The sequence below is a fragment of the Sinocyclocheilus rhinocerous genome, unplaced genomic scaffold (assembly GCF_001515625.1).
Source record: "Sinocyclocheilus rhinocerous isolate Xijiao unplaced genomic scaffold, SAMN03320098_v1.1 scaffold454, whole genome shotgun sequence".
Taxonomy (NCBI): Eukaryota; Metazoa; Chordata; class Actinopteri; order Cypriniformes; family Cyprinidae; genus Sinocyclocheilus; species Sinocyclocheilus rhinocerous.
Genome location: NW_015657627.1, coordinates 120,779 through 142,570, shown reverse-complemented (window position 1 = coordinate 142,570; position 21,792 = coordinate 120,779). Strand labels below are relative to the sequence as shown.

The window sequence follows — 21,792 nt, the reverse complement described above, 5'->3', positions numbered from 1 at the left end:
TATATATATATATATATATATATATATATATATATAATTTGTATATTAATGAAAAAGTATATTCCTAGTAGGCCTATATCCACTACTCAAAGTCAGTTTTAATGTCATTTTATCTTCACAGCAAAAAAATGTACAACAGGGCTATTACACTACATTATAATAGTGTTCAGTCTTGAATATTTGGCTGGATCTTTGGGCTTTCTCCTTTTTCATCAGTGTTTGCACATTTTTGGCTTAAGTAAGCAGATATGATGGGTAAAAATGCAGATACAAAAAAATTAAATAGCCTTAGTGCGAGTTATGAATATACGTATGAACAATGAACTGAATGAAAGAATGATGAACAATAAAATTGAAAAAGTAAATTACATTGTAAAAAATATGGTTATTATAGACTATTTGATTTTTTTTTTTTAGCCTACATCTTTTTGTAGCCTATGTATTGCATTAATTTGCATTGTATCAAGCACTTATCAGATCCGTATTTAATCTAATTGAACCAGCATTAAACCTAGCTCCAAATCCCAAACACCTCTGGGGTCTTCCGCTATGATCGCACTGATGCAGGAGACTGTGTGAGCGTGTGTGTCTATGTGTGTGTTATAATGTTGCCATTTACGCCCTTTTTTAAACGATTTTGCCCTTGATTTTCAAAAAGCGGTTTATAAATATGAGTAGCTGCTATTTTCTGGACATATCAACTTCGGGAAGTCGTGGCCTAATGGTTAGAGAGTCGGACTCATAGCAGAAAGGTTGTGGGTTCGAGTCTCGTACCGGCAGGGATTGTAGGTGGGGGGAGTGAATGTACAGCGCTCTCTCCCACCTTCAATACCACGACTGAGGTGCCCTTGAGCAAGGCGAGCAAGTGAACCCCCAACTGCTCCCCGGGCGCTGCAGCATAAATGGCTGCCCACTGCTCCGGGTGTGTGTTCACGGTGTGTGTGTGTTCACTGCTGTGTGTGTGCACTTTTGATGGGTAAATGCAGAGCACTAATTCCGAGTATGGGTCACCATACTTGGCCACATGTCACTTCACTTCTTCACTTCACTTCACTTTTTTTCTAATAGTTTAAATTATTTAAGGACGATTATGTATGCATAAGACACAGAAACTATTATAATGCACGGCATCATTTTTTTTCTAAAGTTGAATTAATTAAATTGTAACACATTTTTCTTTGTTCAGTGGGCCTATTATTTTATTAAATCGCCTATATAGGCCTATAGGTAGGCCTATTTAGAGTCAATTAGCCTACTGGATCGCATTTAAGTCTGTGTAAACACACATTGTATTACATTTATTTCTCTAATTTAAAATAATTGTATCATTTGCAATCAGAACGCTGAGAAAATTCTTAAAGAACTGCATTTATTAAAGTAGTCTATTACAGTTTTTCTCAGTCGCTTTGGTACATTTCTCGAATCATCCTTGACATTTGCAAAACAGTAAGTGCATTTCTCAAAACAACTCGTACAAATAGCAAAACACCATGGATTACCTGCAAAAGCCAGTCTCTTACTCAAAATCCTTAAGTTCATCTCTCAAAAATAAATATCTGTCAATGAACATGTCAGTGCCATCAGAATGACAAGTCCTTGTGTCATTGTGTACGGATAAGACCGTCAAATTGCTTAGTCATGTTGTCAATATAACAGTGTACTCTGGAGGGATGTTCTGATGTAAACTATGGCTACAGTTTTGATGACAATTATTGTAAATTGTAGGTTACACCTTAGTGTATGTGGGAGTTTGATTGCAAGAGACTGGACAAGATTCACATTTATGCTTTTACTGTTTGTACTGTAATTTGTTGACAGACCATGTCATTGCGATACAGAAAGGAAAAGACAGCACTGCATAGCACAAAGAAAAAAAAACAAAAGTAGAAATGTGAACATAGGACAATCTCCTTAGGGAAAACTGTACATGCAGTGCTGTAGGAATTACAGTGCAGTCTTCCTACACCTCCTGACGTTCCGGTCTGTTGGGCCACAAATTCTCATCCACATCACAACGAATATCTTCTCTTGCGATGCAGTGTGGAAAGAATCTTTTAGAGTGTCTTATCCAGCCTCTGCAGGCATCTGCTGTGATGTCATCACACGCTGCATCCATGGCAGCCAGAAGGGTCATCTGTGTATGTGGCTGGCGATCATATACTTTCCATCTCCATGCTGAGAAAAATTCCTCAATGGGGTTAAGGAATGGAGAGTAGGGTGAGAGGAACTCCATCAGCATCCTGTTGTGGGCTGCAAACCATTGCCTGATGATGTTGGAGCGATGGAAACTGACATTGTCCCAAACTATCACGTACTTTGGCAGGTCATCTCCAATCTGACCCCTCTCTTGTTCAGGGATGAGATCCCTGTAGAGAGTGTCTAAAAAGGTGACAAGACACTCTGTATTGTATGGCCCAATAATGGAATATGCGTTAGCACACCATTCTCAGAGATAGCAGCACCCATGGTTATGTTGCCGCCCCGTTGGCCTGGCACATCAACTGTAGCTCTGTGGCCGATGATATTTCGACCACGCCTTCTGCGTTTCGTTAGGTTGAAGCCAGCCTCATCCATGTAGATGAAGCTGTGCGGTGGTTCACTTGCTTCCAGTTCCATTATACGCTATATCCAGAAGACACAAAATGAGTTTTATGAATTACATGCATTTTCATTTTGGCCAAGATACAGTTACATCAAATGTATACAGCACATATTGCATCTTCTTTTCTACAGCCATAACAAATGTGTAAAGGTCACACTTACTGTACTGTATATCACTATACGATGTTGTACTGTTTACTGTGAGGTACAGTTGCTGCATGCTCATACATGTTTTACCTGTACATACTGGTAGCGCAGCTCCTTCACTCTTTCACCATTTCTTTCAAATGGAACAGTGTACAGCTGCTTCATATTCATTTGGTGTCTTTTCAGCACCCTGTCAATGGTTGAGATGCTGACTGTTTGGATGTTTTCAAAGATGTTGTTGTCCTCTATAATGGCACTCTTTATCTCCCTTAGTCTTATGGCATTGTTTTCTACAACCATGGTGCAAATAGCCTCCTCCTGTTCAGGTGTGAAAAGGGGCCCTCTGCCACCCCTGTGAAGTTGTCTTGCAGTCCTATGTGGAAAAAATATAGTAATGCAAAACACAAAATTGAGTAAGATAAAATGTCACTGTTTAAAGTATACTTACTGTATATTGTAAAATGCAAGTGGAATACTGTAATATTGTATGAGAAAGTATACAAAGTATACAGTATTACAGTACAGTGCCTATTGTTAGATTACATACCTGTTCTGTCGACGAATGATTGAGATGATTGAGTACACAGTTGTTCTCCCAACATTTGGCTGCACCCTTCGACCAGCCTCGGCCATTGTAAGCCCATGATTGAGAACGTGGTCTACAAGTGTGGCTCTTATCTCATCAGGAACACGCATATGTTGCCTCCCAACTCCTCCGCCACGAAGCCTCACTCCTCTTCTTCTTCTCTCTGGCTGTTGACCCCGTCCAATTCCTTGTCCTTCCATTGTCAGACATTGAAACATTGTGTTGTGCTCCGGCTATATATATACTTGCCAGTTGATGGTTCATGAGATGCACCTTCGTTAGAGAAAATCAAGATTCACCTGGGAGCAATTTACCAATGCAGGACAGATTTAGAAAAAAAGTCTAATGGAAATGTATAGAAATATGCTTGACATATTATGACAACTTGTTCAACCATTTTGCATGTAAAGACTTATGCTATGAACTAATGCCTAAATGTTGTGGGGGGGTGAGACTATTCAACAGAGACCCATTATAATACATTTTGATCAACATGACATAAGCAATTGATAATGTAGGAAACAGCAGAGAATTGTACATAATCATTTGCATGGATGTACCAAAGCATTTGCAACTTGTTCAAAGAAATTAGAAACTGCTTTTTTGATGTGCACAAGTGACACAATGATGAGAAGATTGAACAGGTAGTTTTGAGAATTCCAATTCTGATCTGAGAAATGTACCAAAGCGACTGAGAAAAACTGTAATAGAAATTGAACAGAATCTGTAGTTCAGGAACATCCTAACTCGGAATTCTGTTTAAAAACCATGGTAGTTTCTCTTAGCAAATATACTTTTTTTTCTTTCAAATCTTAAGTCAAAAATTGAGTTTTGAAATTTCTGTAATATAGCAGAGCCATAATTGCTTAAAAATTCAGTGTGCTTGTTTCTCTTGCGAGACCTGGCAACCCTTATGTGAGTGTGTGTGTGTGTGTGTGTGTGCGCGCTTGTGTATGTGTTTGGGCAGGGCTGCAGTGAAGCGCGCAGCTGATGTGTGTGAGTCTCTGTCAGACGCGTTTGTATTTCGAATCTTCTTGTGTTTCGGTGGAAATCGGTGAGATATTTTGAGTTTATGATTTCATCCATACGTGTTCATGACGAAACCGCCTTTATCTTTTATTCATTCGTGCAGACCGCAGAGATTTGCACCGGGACTGACATTATGCGCTCGGTAACCGGGTGATGCTGATGCTGACATCTTCCATCATCCATCTGCTTTAACGAGAATACTGAGCCCATTCGTGATCCATTCATCTCGCAGACGGGTTCAACATGTCCATGAAAGCAAAAAACGGCGAGGCGGTGAAGGTGGTGGTTCGGTGTCGCCCGCTCAACCGTAAAGAGGAATCGATGGGGTATGAGGATATCGTGCAGATGGATGTGAAACTGGGCCAGGTGGCCCTGCGGAACCCCAAGGCGGGTCTGGGAGAGCTGCTCAAGACATTCACGTTCGACGCGGTTTACGACGGGTGTTCCAAACAGAGCGACCTGTACGACGAGACGGTGCGACCGCTCATCGACTCGGTTCTGCGCGGCTTCAACGGCACCATCTTCGCGTACGGACAAACGGGAACCGGGAAGACGTACACCATGCAAGGCCAGTGGCTTGACGCCGAGAGCCGTGGCATCATCCCAAATTCGTTTGAGCACATTTTCACGCACATCTCGCGCTCTCAGAACCAGCAGTATCTGGTCCGGGCCTCTTATTTGGAGATCTACCAGGAGGAGATCCGAGACCTGCTCACCAAAGACCACAGCAAGAAGCTGGAGCTGAAGGAGAGCGCCGACTCGGGGGTCTACATCAAAGATCTGTCCTCCTTCGTCACCAAGAACGTGAAGGAGATCGAGCACGTGATGAACGTTGGGAACCAGACCAGATCGGTGGGGTTTACCAACATGAACGAGCACAGCTCCAGGTCTCATGCCATCTTTATCATCACGGTGGAGTGCAGCCAGCTTGGGCCGGATGGACAGAACCATATTCGCGTTGGCAAACTCAACTTGGTTGACCTGGCTGGCAGCGAGCGACAGACCAAGACTGGCGTCCAAGGCGAACGTCTGAAGGAGGCCACCAAGATCAACCTGTCCCTCTCCGCTCTGGGAAACGTAATCTCTGCGTTGGTGGATGGACGAAGTTCTCACGTTCCCTACCGTGACTCTAAACTCACGCGGTTGCTGCAGGACTCATTGGGCGGGAACGCCAAGACCATCATGGTGGCCACGTTGGGACCGGCCTCCTACAATTACGAGGAGACCCTGACCACCTTGCGTTACGCCAACCGCGCCAAGAACATCAAGAACAAGCCTCGCGTCAATGAAGACCCCAAAGACGCCCTCCTGAGGGAGTTCCAGGAGGAGATCGCCCGGCTGAAAGCGCAGCTGGATAAACGCGGCATTCTCACCAAGAAGAAGAGGAGGAGCAGGAGCCTGAGGAAGATCGGAGATGGTGGCGAGGTAGACGAGGATGATGTTGAAGATGAGGAGGAGGAGGAGGAGGAAAGCGTGGAGAAGGAGGCGCAGGAGTACATGAAGGAGCAGCAGGAGAAGCTGGAGAGAGAGAAGGAGGCCATCAGAGACGATCATTCTCTGGTGGCGGAGGAGAAACAGAAACTCCTGGAGGAGAAAGAGAGGATGATGAGGCATCTGAAGAAGGAGCAGGAGGCCACAGATCTTCTCACAGCCAAGTTTAAGGTGAGTACGATTGTGTGTGTTGTGCTTATGGTTGTTTCAGGTTCCATTGATGTGTGTATGTGTAGAATGAGTTTAAATTGAATGAAATTTGAAATGTGAAACTTTAAACGACTGAAAGAACTATGAAAAAGTTCTTTATATACAGCTATTCGTACATTTAAATGATATAAATAATAAATATTTCAATCAAAAACAGACAGATGAATAGATGGATAGATAGACAGACTGAGATAGATAGATAGATAGATAGAACGATAGAACAATAGATAGATAGATAGATAGATAGATAGATGCACAGAAATATGGAAAAACAGTACAATCAAAATTAAAAAATAAATAAAAAAAATGCACAAAACACAAAATCATAGAAAATATGCAGTATGGAAGAGACAATAATGAACATTTCATGCAGTGGAAATTTGGGGTATTCGAAATGTCATTTTTGTAAGGTCCATTGGGTTTTAGTTATTCCATCTTCCATTGCCATCGTTTAGAATCAGGCCAGCAGACGCGTCTGTCCCAGTCAGAGTTGTGCTGCTTATCGATCAAACGACAGCGACAAACCTCTGTGTGTCAGAGCAGAGCTCAGGATCCATGTGAGTTTCCATGTGTTTGATCTCTGCTGTCACATCACAGCGTAACCATGACGACAGAGCCAATTCCTCCACTGCACAGTTCAACACAAGCGACTGTTGATCTTCTGAGGATGACAGTACTATGCGTAATCCTTTTATATCTAAACAAGACAGTAGCTGCTTTATTCAGAACAGTTTGCTTTTTTATTCCCATAGATGCTGTCAGGTTATAGAGAAGTGTATTTAATAACAGGGTACAGACCTTCAGCTGTGTGTGCGAGAGCTAATAGACTCAATCACAGACGGCTGATGGTGGACGACATCCTGCTGTGGTCAGCCAATCACATGCTCTCGTTGTTTCTCGGTCATCATTAAGCCAATCAAAAGACAGTAGGCAGGCAGAGATTCTTTACACTGTCTGGAGTAAAAGCATTGATTACAGTTAACATGCTAACACTAGTAAAGGTCTGATTCCCATCATGTGTCAGGGTTATTATCATTAACTAAAACCATAAAAAATATATTAATTTAATAATATATACACTATTTTTAAACTATAATGCATAAACCATTTTTTATAAACTATTCTAATAAAACAATTTGATATTGTATTTTTTTAAATAAACACATTGAAATAAAAAACCTAATTTCATCATGGTTTCCAAGGCAACATTTTAAAATTTCATTTAGATTAATTGAAGTACTAAAATAACTAAAACTAAATAAACTAAAACTAAAAACTAAAACTTAATTAAAGCTATATAGACATTAAAAAACTAACTAAAACTAAAAACAGACAAACCCACAACAAAATGACTAAAAATGTAATTAAAATTAAAACAGAAAATATCAAATGTTAATAAAAATATAAATAAAAATGATATAATAATAATAATAATAAAAATAACATTAAAAAAGCAATTAAAAAAGATAAAAATGATAAAACTTAAAAATAAAAAGCTGTATAGACATTTTTAATGTAATTAAAATTAAAACAGAAAATATCAAATGTTAATAAAAATATAAATAAAAATGATATAATAATAATAAAAATAAAAATAACATTAAAAAAGCAATTAAAAAAGATAAAAATAATAAAACTTCAAAATAAAAAGCTGTATAGACATTTAAAAAAAAACAAAAACTATAAAAATGACATCAGCAACTAAATTACTAAAACTTTAACTAAAATTTAAATTGAAATAGCAAATATAAAAATATGATTGACTAAAAATAATACAAAAAATGTAAACTTAAAAGCTGTATAAACATTAAAAAAAACATTAAAATGACAAAAACAACAAAATTACTAAACCTTTAAAATTAAAACAAAAACAGAATTAATTCAAAATATAAACAAAAACTATAATAGTACATTAATCATAAAATAACCCTGTGTGTTCTCTGTAATAGTCATGTGATCTGATTAGTGCTGTCAAACGATTAATCTAGATTAATCGCATCCAAAATAAACGTTTTTGTTTACATAATATATTTATGTGTACTGTGTTCATTTATTATGTATATATAAATACACACACTTTCAGTATATATTTTGTAAATATTTACATGTATATATATTTATGTTATTATATTTTATATTATATATAAATATATTTAATATATAAAAACAACATTTTTCTTGCATGTGTTTGTATTTATATATACATAATAAATATACACCGTACACACTCATATATTATGTAAACAAAAACTTTTATTTTGGATGCGATTAATCACGATTAATCGTTTGACAGCACTAGATCTTGTGATGATGTAACGCATGACATCATGTCTTCACGTGTACTGGTGCTTTATTCTGTGTGTATGTGACGGCAAAGCAGGCTGCAGTAGCTGTATCTCCTCATTCTCATATGAGAGGTGTTTGCTGAGGTTCTGGCCAGAAGCAGGATGAGAGAGGGGCTTCAGATTTATAAATAACTCTGATTATTGGTGGGTCATTTCCTGACAGGTGATGATTCATCGCGACCTCATCCTGTTCCCTGCGCTGAGCCAATCACATCACTCGATCTCAAACAATAACAGCAGCACAGGAAATATATCACTGCACGTCTGATTACAAACACAACGGCTGTGTTCACAATCACATACTACTCACTGTATACTGTATACGATATATATTTGCTTACTATGGACAGTGTACGTGCTGCACACATAGTATGAGTAGTATGGTGTCGTTCCAAACTTAGCTCATGACTCAGTTTTTGCCCCAGATTCGTTGTGCTGCTGCAGTGAATTGAGTGTTTAATTGTGAATCCCCAGCGCTCATGTGCCTGTTTTACCTGTGGAACAGACTAAACCACTTCACACACACGTTTAGCCTTTAATGTCTGTTTACACAACTGTCTTCTAGTTTAATTATAGTGTCATTTAAAGAAAGGACGTGGGGGCGAGACAGACAGACAGGAAGAGACATAATAATATAGTGTCTTGTGGATTTGTTTGTGTATGCGACTGTAGTATAATGCTGTATAATACTAGTATAATCATACTGTTTTTACAGCGTGTCGAATGTATACCAGTGTTGCTATTGTTAACAAAACTATTAAAAATAATTTTCATTAGTCAAATAAACCTGAAATGAAGTAGAATATAAATATTGAATGGAAAACTTAAGCTAAACTGTTGCTTTGGCAACTAACTGAAATAAATGATCTAAAGTATTAAAATGACTAGAAATAAAAATAAAATATGGAAATAATCAAACTAATAAAAATGACAAAAACACATATCAAAATGACTAGAACTTATATTAAAACTAATGTTAAAAAGAAAACTGAAAACATACAAATAAAAACAAAATATTAATGAATGCTATAACATTATATAAATAACACTGATCGATTAATATTGCATATTTGTATAATGCAATTCCTAGGTAATTTGAAGTATACTAAAATTACTCAAATTAATAAATAAATCAAAAAACTCAAATAAAATAAATGAAAGCTAAACAGAAATATTTAAAAAATAAAATAAAAACTTTAAAAAAAAAATGACAAAAGCACATAAGATTGCTCAAAGGTATATTGAAATTAATATTAAAATGAAAACTGAAAATATAAAAATAAAACCTAATTCAAAATAATAATAAATAGGCCTACTACAACAGTATATAAATGATACTGAAATAATACTGATTTATATGTATTTTTGAATGCATGGAATCCCCAGATTATGGATAAAAAATGCAAAACTGAATGAATGAAACTTAAAAATTCAGCATAATTGTTTCACAGTATATTGTTATAATGAATGCTAGTATTCAGTTCCAAACATAGCCTGTGCGTGCTGACAGTAAACTCAGTCATTGGCCTTCTCCCAGCATGCTTTGCTGAAATATTGATGTGTCAGCGTCTATGTGCCGGTGGGCGGAGCTTCCGTTTAGAGCTTCTGGCCAATGAATTCCTCAGCAGTGTGAATAGATAATGAGCCAGGCTGGTCCTGAGCTCTGTTGCCATGGTGACGGGAGTGTGGGGGGTCTGGATGGAAAGGTCTCTGTTAAACGAGAGCATCTTCACTGCTGACTGTGTGAGTGAGTGTGTGATGACGGAGCGTCCTGCTGATGCTTCCCCGGAGGCCAGCGTCTATTTTAAACCATCTCTCTGTTTCTATCTCTATTCTGTATCTTTTTTCCATCACTACTGTAACAGTATATTACTATTATCATTACTATTTATGTCTATTTAACTTGAATTTATTTTTGTAGTAATGTTAGTACCTAAACAATTTATATAAAATTATAAAATGAGTATAAAATATAAAAATATATATAAAAATGTTAAACGTAAATAAAAGAGTGCTAAACCCTTTACACACTCATGTCTAGAGGCTGGAGTAATATTTTGACTTGTATATGGTATACAGTATATTATAATTTTATATAAATTGTTTAGGTAATAACATTACTACTTTGATACTAACAAAAATAAATTCAAGTTAAATAGACATAAATAGTAATAATAATAATAATAAATAAACTAAAACATGACTAAGACTAAAATCTAAAATGAAAACTAAAAATATAAAAAAGCAAATGCAAAATATTAATGACTTCTTTTAAGACCTGGGTGTGTAAAGGGTTTTGCACCATTTTATTTAAATTTATTTTTTGTCAATTAAATGTATTAAATGTTAATTGTTGTGGTTATAACATTATCATAGTTAAATAGAAATGTTTAAAATAAAATTTTTAAAAAATGACAAAAGCACATAAAGAGCAAAATAAAAAAATTAAAACAAAAAAATATATAAAAAGCTCATTCAAAATATGAATTTATAATTATATGAAATATATATACACACACACATCATTCCATTTTATTTAACACCACATTTCATATTTTTTTCTTTTTTTGTGAATTAAATGTATTATCATTTAATCGTACCGACATTACTAAAACTAAATGTTAAATAGAAATGTTTAGAAAAATTAAAAACTAAAAAAAGACAAAACACAAGTAACAAAAAAAGTTTGGAGTTGGTAAGGTTTAAAAAAATGTAAAAAAAAAATGTTAAAAAAAAAAAAAAAAAAAAAAAAAAAAAAAAAAAAAAAAAAAAAAAAAAAAAAAAAAAAAAAAAAAAATTAAATAGCAAAAATTTAAATGAAAAATAAAATATTAAAAAAGCTCATTCAAAATATGAATTACTAACATTTTATTTTATTGTATTATGTAATATAATTTAATATATTTTAATTTTTTTGTTGTTGTTGGAAAGAAAAAATTGTAGCAGACCATGTAAAACTGCTTCAGGACCAGTTAGGCGCATTGGGCCAAATGTTACACCTAATTAATATTCATAGCCATGATGATAAGATTATAATATATGTGTGTGTATTATATGTATTATAGTTTAATTGCTTGGTTTTTTATTTTATTTTAATTGTTTCTGTTGGTCACATTGTAAGGTCAAAATTGTATTAGTCTAAGTAAAACTGCTTTAAGCTCAGTTACGCAACTAATTAATATGAATAACTATGCTGATAAGGTTTGTAATTGTCTCCGCCCCTCTGCTTGGCTGTACATTAACCCGAGAAGGTTTTGGTTCATCCCATGGGACAAAAAGCCCATTCTCTCCATCTTTCCATGTCTCTGCATTATCTCTCCTCCCTTTCCCTGGGTTCCAGTCCCGTGCTCACAGAGAGAGATGGATTGTGTGTGTAAATCAGAGGGACGTGTGATGGGTTCTGACAGGGTGTTTTGGATGTTATGAGCTGGTCTGACGAGCCGTGCGGGTCAGCTGTAGTTCTGGGCTCAGGCTTTGTTCTTGTTTCTGTTGTGGCTCTTTGACAATAATCTTTGTGTGTCGCTGAAGCCGCGAGCTGCTGCCGTCCACAAAGAGAGCTCTGTGTGTCGAGTGGGGGAGGAGATTCGCAGAGCTGATTTTCATCATGCCTTCCAAAAGCTCGTTCACACTCACAGCCATTTGTAGCGAGAAAGAAACCAGAAGTCGTCCTAAGTTATCAAAGAGAGTTGGTGATTTCAGGCCACTCGAGTGACAGCAATCGCTTGTGATGCAACAAAATTGAGCAGTTTTCTATTTGTGCAGCGTCACACCCGGAAGCCCCGCCCACAGCCAGTCTCATTGGTTCAAAGTTCCACTGCATTTGATTAAACATATTTTTAAATATTATATACTACTGTTTAAAAATTTGGGGTCAGTAAGAGTTTGTTCTTCAAATAAATGAGTATTTTAATTATATTTATTAATTGTTGAATATAGTTAAATATAAATATTTTTTTAAAAGCAAAAACTAAAAAGAAATGGCAAAAGCACATGAAATTAAAATATAAAATAAAAAAAAATTAAATTTGTGAATTGTTTATTTATTTAAATTTATATCATATATAAATGTATAATTTAAAAAAAATAAGTTAAATAGAAATATTTAAAAAATACATTTCATTACATTTCCTTGAATTTTTTTATATATATATTTGTAAATTACATGTATTATATTGTAACTGTTTTGGCACCAAAAAGCAAAAGGAAAAAAAAAGACAAAAGCACATAATAGAATGACTAAAACTAAAATAACAAAAAAACAATTAAAAAGCTGATTCAAAATATGAATTACTTCCGTTTGAGACCTGAGTGTCTAAAGGTTTTAGCACCATTTTATTTCATTTTCATCCATTTTTTCTGAATTAAACTTCCATATTTTAATTGGTTTGGTACCAAAATTACAAAAAAAAAGTAGTTAAATAGAAATATTAAAAAAAAAAAAATAAATAAAAAAAATAAAACACAACAGAATGAATCAAACTAAAATGAAAAAAAAAAAAAAGAATTACTTCTCTTTGTGTACTGAGTGTCTGCTGAAGGGTTTAGTTCTGTTTTATTTCATTTCTTTTTTTTTTTTCTTTTTTTGTGAATTGCATTTATTATTATTTTGGTATCAATAAAAAAAACATTCAAAACATTTCAAAAGAAATATTAAAAAACTAAAAAATGACAAAAGCACATAAAATGATTACAACTTTTGAACAGTAGAGTATATAAAATGGGAAATAAAATGTCTGTAGTCATTATAATTAGCTTTATATAAAAGTAGCTGAAGTGATTTGATATATCCTAATGAGTGTGACCTCTACATGTGATCCACTGCTGATGTTGATGGTTTCTTGTGGTTGCCAGGCGATGGAGAGCAAGCTGCTGGTTGGTGGGAAGAACATTATTGATCACACTAATGAGCAACAGAAGATGCTTGAACAGAAACGACACGAGATTGCAGAACAGGTAACACACACTGTTTTAGTGTTTGCAATTACTGGTCACACAAAAAACAACACACTCCATCTTCAGCATCCATATGTGCTCGTGTACAACACATAACTGAGTGTGTGCATCTGTGTGTGTCTGCAGACACGCAGAGAGAGAGAAATACAGCAGCAAGTGTTGGCTCAGGATGAGGAGACACTAGAACTCAGAGAAACGTTCTCCTCACTGCAACAGGAAGTGGAAGCAAAGACCAAGAAACTCAAAAAGGTGATACACACACACACACACACACACACACACCTGGAGAGAGGTGAAGCGCGGTGATGGCGTCACATTCAGAGGTTGCTTTGTCCTTGTCCTGGGACCAGTGGTTCCCAATATTACGTCATTCTGAGATGCTTCATCTCATTTGATAATTCTTTCTTTTTATTTGGAACTTTATGTATGCAAAGCAAAAGATTAATAACAAATATCCCATATTGTATTTTCATAATCCACCATGTTGATTTATCACTCACAGGTGTAAAAAATCTCATCTGAACTGGTTTTCCTCACAGATAAATAGCTAATGGAGTATAAATGGTATATTATGGGGTCAGTAATATGTTTATTTTAGTATCATTGAGATACTATTATAGTTTTTATTATATTATTTATTTTTGTTATTTTGACTTTTTATAATTTTTTATGATTTTGTATTTTTAAATTTCAGTCAAAGTTTTAGTAAATTCATTGTGTATTTTTGTAATTTTTATTATTATTATTTTTTAAATATGTCTATATATATGTTTTTCATTCATTTTATGTCATTTTTACTTTCAATTATTTTAGTACATCAAGATAAACTAGATAAAAATAGGAAATGTTTAAGTGGTAAGTGTACTCTGTGTGTGTGTGTGTGTATATATACACACTGAACAAAATTATAAACGCAACACTTTTGTTTTTGCCCCCATTTTTCATGAGCTGAACTCAAAGATCTAAGACTTTTTCTATGTACACAAAAGGCCTATTTCTCTCAAATATTGTTCACAAATCTGTCTAAATCTGTGTTAGTGAGCACTTCTCCTTTGCCGAGATAATCCATCCACCTCACAGGTGTGGCATATCAATATTGCACAGGTGTGCCTTAGGCTGACCACAATAAAAGGCCACTCTAAAATGTGCAGCTTTATCACACAGCACAATGCCACAGATGACGCAAGTTTTGAGGGAGCGTGCAATTGGCATGCTGACTGCAGGAATGCCCACCAGAGCTGTTGCCCGTGAATTGAATGTTCATTTCTCTACCATAAGCCGTCTCCAAAGGAGTTTCAGAGAATTTGGCAGTACATCCAACCGGCCTCACAACCGCAGACCACGTCTAACCACACCAGCCCAGGACCTCCACATCCAGCATCTTCACCTCCAAGATCGTCTGAGACCAGCCACCCGGACAGCTGCTGCAACAATCGGTTTGCATAACCAAAGAATTTCTGCACAAACTGTCAGAAACAGTCTCAGGGAAGCTCATCTGCATGCTCGTCGTCCTCATCGGGGTCTCGACCTGACTGCAGTTCGTCGTCGTAACCGACTTGAGTGGGCAAATGCTCACATTCGATGGCGTCTGGCACTTTGGAGAGGTGTTCTCTTCACGGATGAATCCCGGTTTTCACTGTACAGGGCAGATGGCAGACAGCGTGTATGGCGTCGTGTGGGTGAGCGGTTTGCTGATGTCAACGTTGTGGATCGAGTGGCCCATGGTGGCGGTGGGGTTATGGTATGGGCAGGCGTATGTTATGGACAACGAACACAGGTGCATTTTATTGATGGCATTTTGAATGCACAGAGATACCGTGACGAGATCCTGAGGCCCATTGTTGTGCCATTCATCCACGACCATCACCTCATGTTGCAGCATGATAATGCACGGCCCCATGTTGCAAGGATCTGTACACAATTCCTGGAAGCTGAAAACATCCCAGTTCTTGCATGGCCAGCATACTCACCGGACATGTCACCCATTGAGCATGTTTGGGATGCTCTGGATCGGCGTATACGACAGCGTGTTCCAGTTCCTGCCAATATCCAGCAACTTCGCACAGCCATTGAAGAGGAGTGGACCAACATTCCACAGGCCACAATCAACAACCTGATCAACTCTATGCGAAGGAGATGTGTTGCACTGCGTGAGGCAAATGGTGGTCACACCAGATACTGACTGGTTTTCGGACCCCCCCGGACCCCCCAATACAGTAAAACTGCACATTTTAGAGTGGCCTTTTATTGTGGCCAGCCTAAGGCACACCTGTGCAATAATCATGCTGTCTAATCAGCATCTTGATATGCCACACCTGTGAGGTGGATGGATTATCTCGGCAAAGGAGAAGTGCTCACTAACACAGATTTAGACAGATTTGTGAACAATATTTGAGAGAAATAGGCCTTTTGTGTACTTAGAAAAAGTCTTAGATCTTTGAGTTCAGCTCATGAAAAATGGGGGCAAAAACAAAAGTGTTACATTTATAATTTTGTTCAGTATATATATAGTTTCTGTTAATGTTTATTTTATTTCAAGACAACAAAAGTATTTGTATGGTTTTAGTTTTAGTTAACTCTAATAAACCCGTTTTAAAATAATAATCATTTTATTTTGTAATTACATGCATTAAATTAACCAAAAGTGACAGTAAAGACATTTGTAATGGTATAAAAGAGCTCTGTTTCAAATAAATGCTGTTCTTTTGAACTTTCTATTCATCAAAAAGTCCTGAAAATAAAGTATTACGGTTTCTACAAAAATATGAAGCAGCACAACTGTTTTCAACATTATTATTAGAATCGTAAATGTTTCTTGAGCTTTGATCGCAGAAATAAATTAAATTTTAAAATATATTCACATAGAAAACACTTATTTTAAATAATAATAATATAATATTTTATATATTTTATCATATAATATTTTAAGTAATGATATTTCTATAATAATACTATTTTTACTGCATGTTTAATCAAATAAATGCAACCTTGGTGAGTATAAGAGACGTATTATAAAAATATTAAATCTGACCATTGTCAAACCTCAGACTCATTTGAATAAGACTTTAGCAACCACTGAACAGACTGACAACAAATATAAGTGTAACAGCTCTGAGTTCCCTAACTCCTGTTCCTCTTGCTCCGCCTTAATTCTGGACCTTTGACATTTGACCCCTGGATCACCCCTGACCTCACTCCCTGTGAAAATAAAACACCTTTTATCAGTACAAGAAGGTTAGTTTGTGCTACACTTGCTCGGTTGCTGACTGTCAGAGGCTATGAGGCTAATGCTAAATGCTAGTCTTGGCATTAAAGCGTTATGAAAACACAAACGCTTTCACAGCAACTAATTCTAGCCAACCTGCTTTAATCTTCATGGCTACTGCTGGCATGCTAACCACCAAAACCCTCCTCCTGAAGCTCTGATGACTTCAAAGATTCATTCTCAATAGCAGACAGGCCAAACAGAACTGAGCTCCACTGTTCCCACATTAATCTGCACGCCACTTCCTGTCAGAACACATCACTTCCTGTTGGGTTCTGAGTGTGGAATAACTGCTGTGATGTTTAAATGAAACACAACCAGCTGCCTGAAAGTCCTCTAGAGCCTTTACATGCTCCTTCCTGACCTTCACCTTTAACCCCTGCTGACCTTTCACACTAACACTGAGCACTGAGTGACTGCATGAGAGTGATGATGATGATGATGATGACGACGAAGGATAGATAGATAGATAGATGATTATGATGAAGGATGGATGGATGATGAAGGAAGGATGGATGATTATGATGGATGATGAAGGAAGGATGGATAGATGATGATGAAAGATGGATGATGGATGGATGAAGAAGATGAATAGATGTAGGAAGAAGAAGATGGATGGATGGATGAATGACGATTTTGAAGTATGGATGAATGAGTGATGATTATGGATGATGGATGGATGATGATGATGAAGGGTGGATGGATGGATGAAGAAATTAAGGATGGATTGATAGATGAAGATGAAGGATGGATGGATGATGATTATGAAAGATGGATGAATGAGTGATGATTATGAAGGATGGATGGATGGATGGATTGATGATGATGAAGGATGGATGTATAGATGAAGATCATTGGATGGATGGATAGATGAAGAAAATGGATGGTTGGATGGATGGTAGATGAAGAAGATGGATGGATGAATGATGATGATGATGGGTAAAGAAGATGAAGAATGATGGATGATAGATGGATGGTAGATGAAGAAAATGGATGGTTGGATGGATGGTAGATGAAGAAGATGGATGGATGAATGATGATGATGATGGGTAAAGAAGATGAAGAATGATGGATGACAGATGGATGGTAGATGAAGAAGATGGATGGATGAATGATGATGATGAAGGATGAAGATAAAGGATGGATGATTATGATAAAGGATAGATGGATGGATGAAGAAATGAAGGATGGATGGATGATGATTATGAAAGATGGATGAATGAGTGATAATTATGAAGGATGGATGGATGGATAGATGAAGATGAAAGATGGATGGATGATGATGATGAAGGATAGATGAAGATCATTGGATGGATGGATGATGATGATGATGATGATGATGATGGGTAAAGCAGATGAAGGATGATGAATGGATGATGATGAACGATGGATGGATGGATGGATGGATGGATGATTATGAAAGATGGATGAATGAGTGATGATTATGAAGGATGGATGGATGGATGGATGAAGATGAAAGATGGATGGATGATGATGATGAAGGATAGATGAAGATCATTGGATGGATGGATGATGATGATGATGATGATGGGTAAAGCAGATGAAGGATGATGAATGGATGATGAATGGATGATGATGATGGATGGATGGATGGATGATGATTATGAAAGATGGATGAATGAGTGATAATTATGAAGGATGGATGGATGGATAGATGAAGATGAAAGATGGATGGATGATGATGATGATGAAGGATAGATAAAGATCATTGGATGGATGGATGATGATGATGATGATGGGTAAAGCAGATGAAGGATGATGGATGGATGATGATGAAGGATGGATGGATGGATGAAGAAGATGGATGATGATGGGTAAAGCAGATGAAGGATGATGGATGGATGGATGGATGGATGATGATGAAGGATGAAGATAAAGGATGGATGATTATGATGAAGGATGGATGGATGAATGATGATAACTATGAATGGATGGATGATGATGATGAAGGGTGGACAGATGATAATAATGATGATGGGTGGTTGGATGGATGGATGATGTTGATGATCACACATTCTCTCTCTCTCTCTCTGTGTGTGTGTGTGTGTGTGTGTGCAGCTGTATGCGAAGCTTCAGTCTCTGAAGGCTGACATTCAGGATGTGAATGATGAGCATGTGAGGAGCCGGCAGGAGCTGGAGCAAACACAGAATGAACTGACCAGAGAACTCAAATTCAAGTGAGACTGAGCTCTAAAACACACATCATTTACTTTATCTGTGCATCGTTTTACCATTGCTGACGTTTAAGAACAATCACACAGCTGCATGAATGTCGGCAGTGTCCACAGCTAATGTGTCTGTGTCTCTGCAGATATCTGATTATAGAGAACTTTATACCTCCTGAAGAGAAGAATAAAATCATGAACAGACTTCAGTTTGATGCTGAGGAAGACCAGTGGAAGTTTCAGCCTCTCGTTCCAGCAGAGAAGTGAGTGAACCTCCATCCATACATGTGATGCATCAGATACTAATGATTATGATAAAGGAAAGATGGATGGATGAAGAAATGAAGGATGGATGGATGATGATTATGAAAGATGGATGAATGAGTGATAATTATGAAGGATGGATGGATGGATAGATGAAGATGAAAGATGGATGGATGATGATGATGATGAAGGATAGATAAAGATCATTGGATGGATGGATGATGATGATGATGATGATGATGATGGGTAAAGCAGATGAAGGATGATGAATGGATGATGATGAACGATGGATGGATGGATGGATGGATGGATGATTATGAAAGATGGATGAATGAGTGATGATTATGAAGGATGGATGGATGGATGGATGAAGATGAAAGATGGATGGATGATGATGATGAAGGATAGATGAAGATCATTGGATGGATGGATGATGATGATGATGATGATGATGATGGGTAAAGCAGATGAAGGATGATGAATGGATGATGATGAACGATGGATGGATGGATGGATGGATGGATGATTATGAAAGATGGATGAATGAGTGATAATTATGAAGGATGGATGGATGGATAGATGAAGATGAAAGATGGATGGATGATGATGATGAAGGATAGATAAAGATCATTGGATGGATGGATGATGATGATGATGATGGGTAAAGCAGATGAAGGATGATGGATGGATGATGATGAAGGATGGATGGATGGATGAAGAAGATGGATGATGATGGGTAAAGCAGATGAAGGATGATGGATGGATGATGATGAAGGATGGATGGATGGATGAAGAAGATGGATGATGATGGGTAAAGCAGATGAAGGATGATGGATGGATGGATGGATGGATGATGATGAAGGATGAAGATAAAGGATGGATGATTATGATGAAGGATGGATGGATGAATGATGATAACTATGAATGGATGGATGATGATGATGAAGGGTGGACAGATGATAATAATGATGATGGGTGGTTGGATGGATGGATGATGTTGATGATCACACATTCTCTCTCTCTCTCTCTGTGTGTGTGTGTGTGTGTGTGTGCAGCTGTATGCGAAGCTTCAGTCTCTGAAGGCTGACATTCAGGATGTGAATGATGAGCATGTGAGGAGCCGGCAGGAGCTGGAGCAAACACAGAATGAACTGACCAGAGAACTCAAATTCAAGTGAGACTGAGCTCTAAAACACACATCATTTACTTTATCTGTGCATCGTTTTACCATTGCTGACGTTTAAGAACAATCACACAGCTGCATGAATGTCGGCAGTGTCCACAGCTAATGTGTCTGTGTCTCTGCAGATATCTGATTATAGAGAACTTTATACCTCCTGAAGAGAAGAATAAAATCATGAACAGACTTCAGTTTGATGCTGAGGAAGACCAGTGGAAGTTTCAGCCTCTCGTTCCAGCAGAGAAGTGAGTGAACCTCCATCCATACATGTGATGCATCAGATACTAATACTTTATATTTACTGTTTTCCACATTTTAGAATAATAATAAAGTCGTCAAAATGATTGAATAGCACAAATGGAAATTTTTTTTTAGTTTTGTAACAAAATGTATACTTAGGCACAATTTTTAGAACCTTTAGAACAAAAGTTCTTGTTCCTGGAAAACATAATTACCATGGTAGGTACCTGGTATTTCACAGAATACCATAGTATTATACCATAGTACTTCATGTAAGTGGCACCATGATTTTTATTGTAGGGTTTATTGATTATAGGGTTGATTGTCGTTAACTAAACCCATAAAAAACATTTTCATTAATGCAAATAATATAAATGTTAACTGAAATAAAATATTTAAAAAAAAAACTTATTTTATTTCAGCTTGTTTTCATGGCAACATTTCTAATTTATATTTAGTCTAAGTACTAAAATAATTACAACTAAAAAAAGCTATACACATATATAAAAAAAAAAAAAAAAACACAATTACTAAAATTTTAACAAAAATTCAAATAAAAAAATATAAAAATAGTATCTATCTAATTAAAAATAGTAACAAAAACTATAATACTATTTCAGTGATACTAAACTGACCTGACATTGTGATTGTGTTTCTGAGCAGAACAGCTCAGATACTGATAGTGAAGTTGATGTTCTGCTCTGTTTTCTGTGTTCACGCAGTAAGTTCACGCAGATGAAGAGAAGACCCACCTCCGCTGTGGGATACAAGCGACCAATCAGCCAGTTCGCCAGGGTTGCCATGGCGATGGGAGCTCATTCCAGATACAGGGTACGTTTAGAGAGAGAGATGGAAGTGTATGAAGAAAAAGTGGAACGTGGCCAGAGGATGTCAAATCAAATGGTTGAAATAGCTCATGTTCTGGTCTGTGTGATTATGTCTAATCCAAATATATGTTGAGGATGTTATTTATAAACTTAAAGACAGAAATAGTAATTAAGAAAATGACTTTTTGCAGTGTGCAGTTTTGTGTAGTTGTGCTTGTGTCTTTTGTCCCTCATGTCCCTCCGTAGGCAGAGAATATAATGGTTCTGGAACTGGACATGACTCCCCCTGTTGTGTTTCAACTGGACCTCCCGAGGTCTGGATCAGAGTTGGAACTGTCCCGAGACGTTCTGTTGGACACCAATTACAGAGAGAAATCAGCGGCCGGACGGGTCAGAAAATCTCAGTCATGGTCAGTAAAAGATTTAACAATCATTACACACACACACACACACACACACACACACACA

The 21,792-nt window shown here is 36.8% G+C and overlaps 1 protein-coding gene across 2 annotated transcripts in view; it reads left to right on the top strand.

Annotated features, from left to right (window-relative positions):
* The first annotated feature begins 4,279 nt into the window (after window positions 1–4,279).
* Window positions 4,280–21,792, top strand: part of kif3ca (kinesin family member 3Ca) — a 21,272-nt gene continuing 3,759 nt past the window's right edge. The window contains exons 1-8 of one of the 2 annotated variants that reach the window (XM_016529448.1): window positions 4,280–4,388; window positions 4,467–6,025; window positions 13,261–13,362; window positions 13,489–13,611; window positions 18,707–18,825; window positions 18,960–19,076; window positions 21,220–21,328; window positions 21,571–21,734. In XM_016529448.1, the coding sequence (XP_016384934.1) occupies window positions 4,607–6,025; window positions 13,261–13,362; window positions 13,489–13,611; window positions 18,707–18,825; window positions 18,960–19,076; window positions 21,220–21,328; window positions 21,571–21,734 (2,153 nt within the window). In that variant the 5' untranslated portion in view covers window positions 4,280–4,388; window positions 4,467–4,606. Of the gene's footprint in view, window positions 6,026–13,260; window positions 13,363–13,488; window positions 13,612–18,706; window positions 18,826–18,959; window positions 19,077–21,219; window positions 21,329–21,570; window positions 21,735–21,792 lie in introns of both variants that reach the window. The other variant, XM_016529447.1, reaches the window with a different exon arrangement.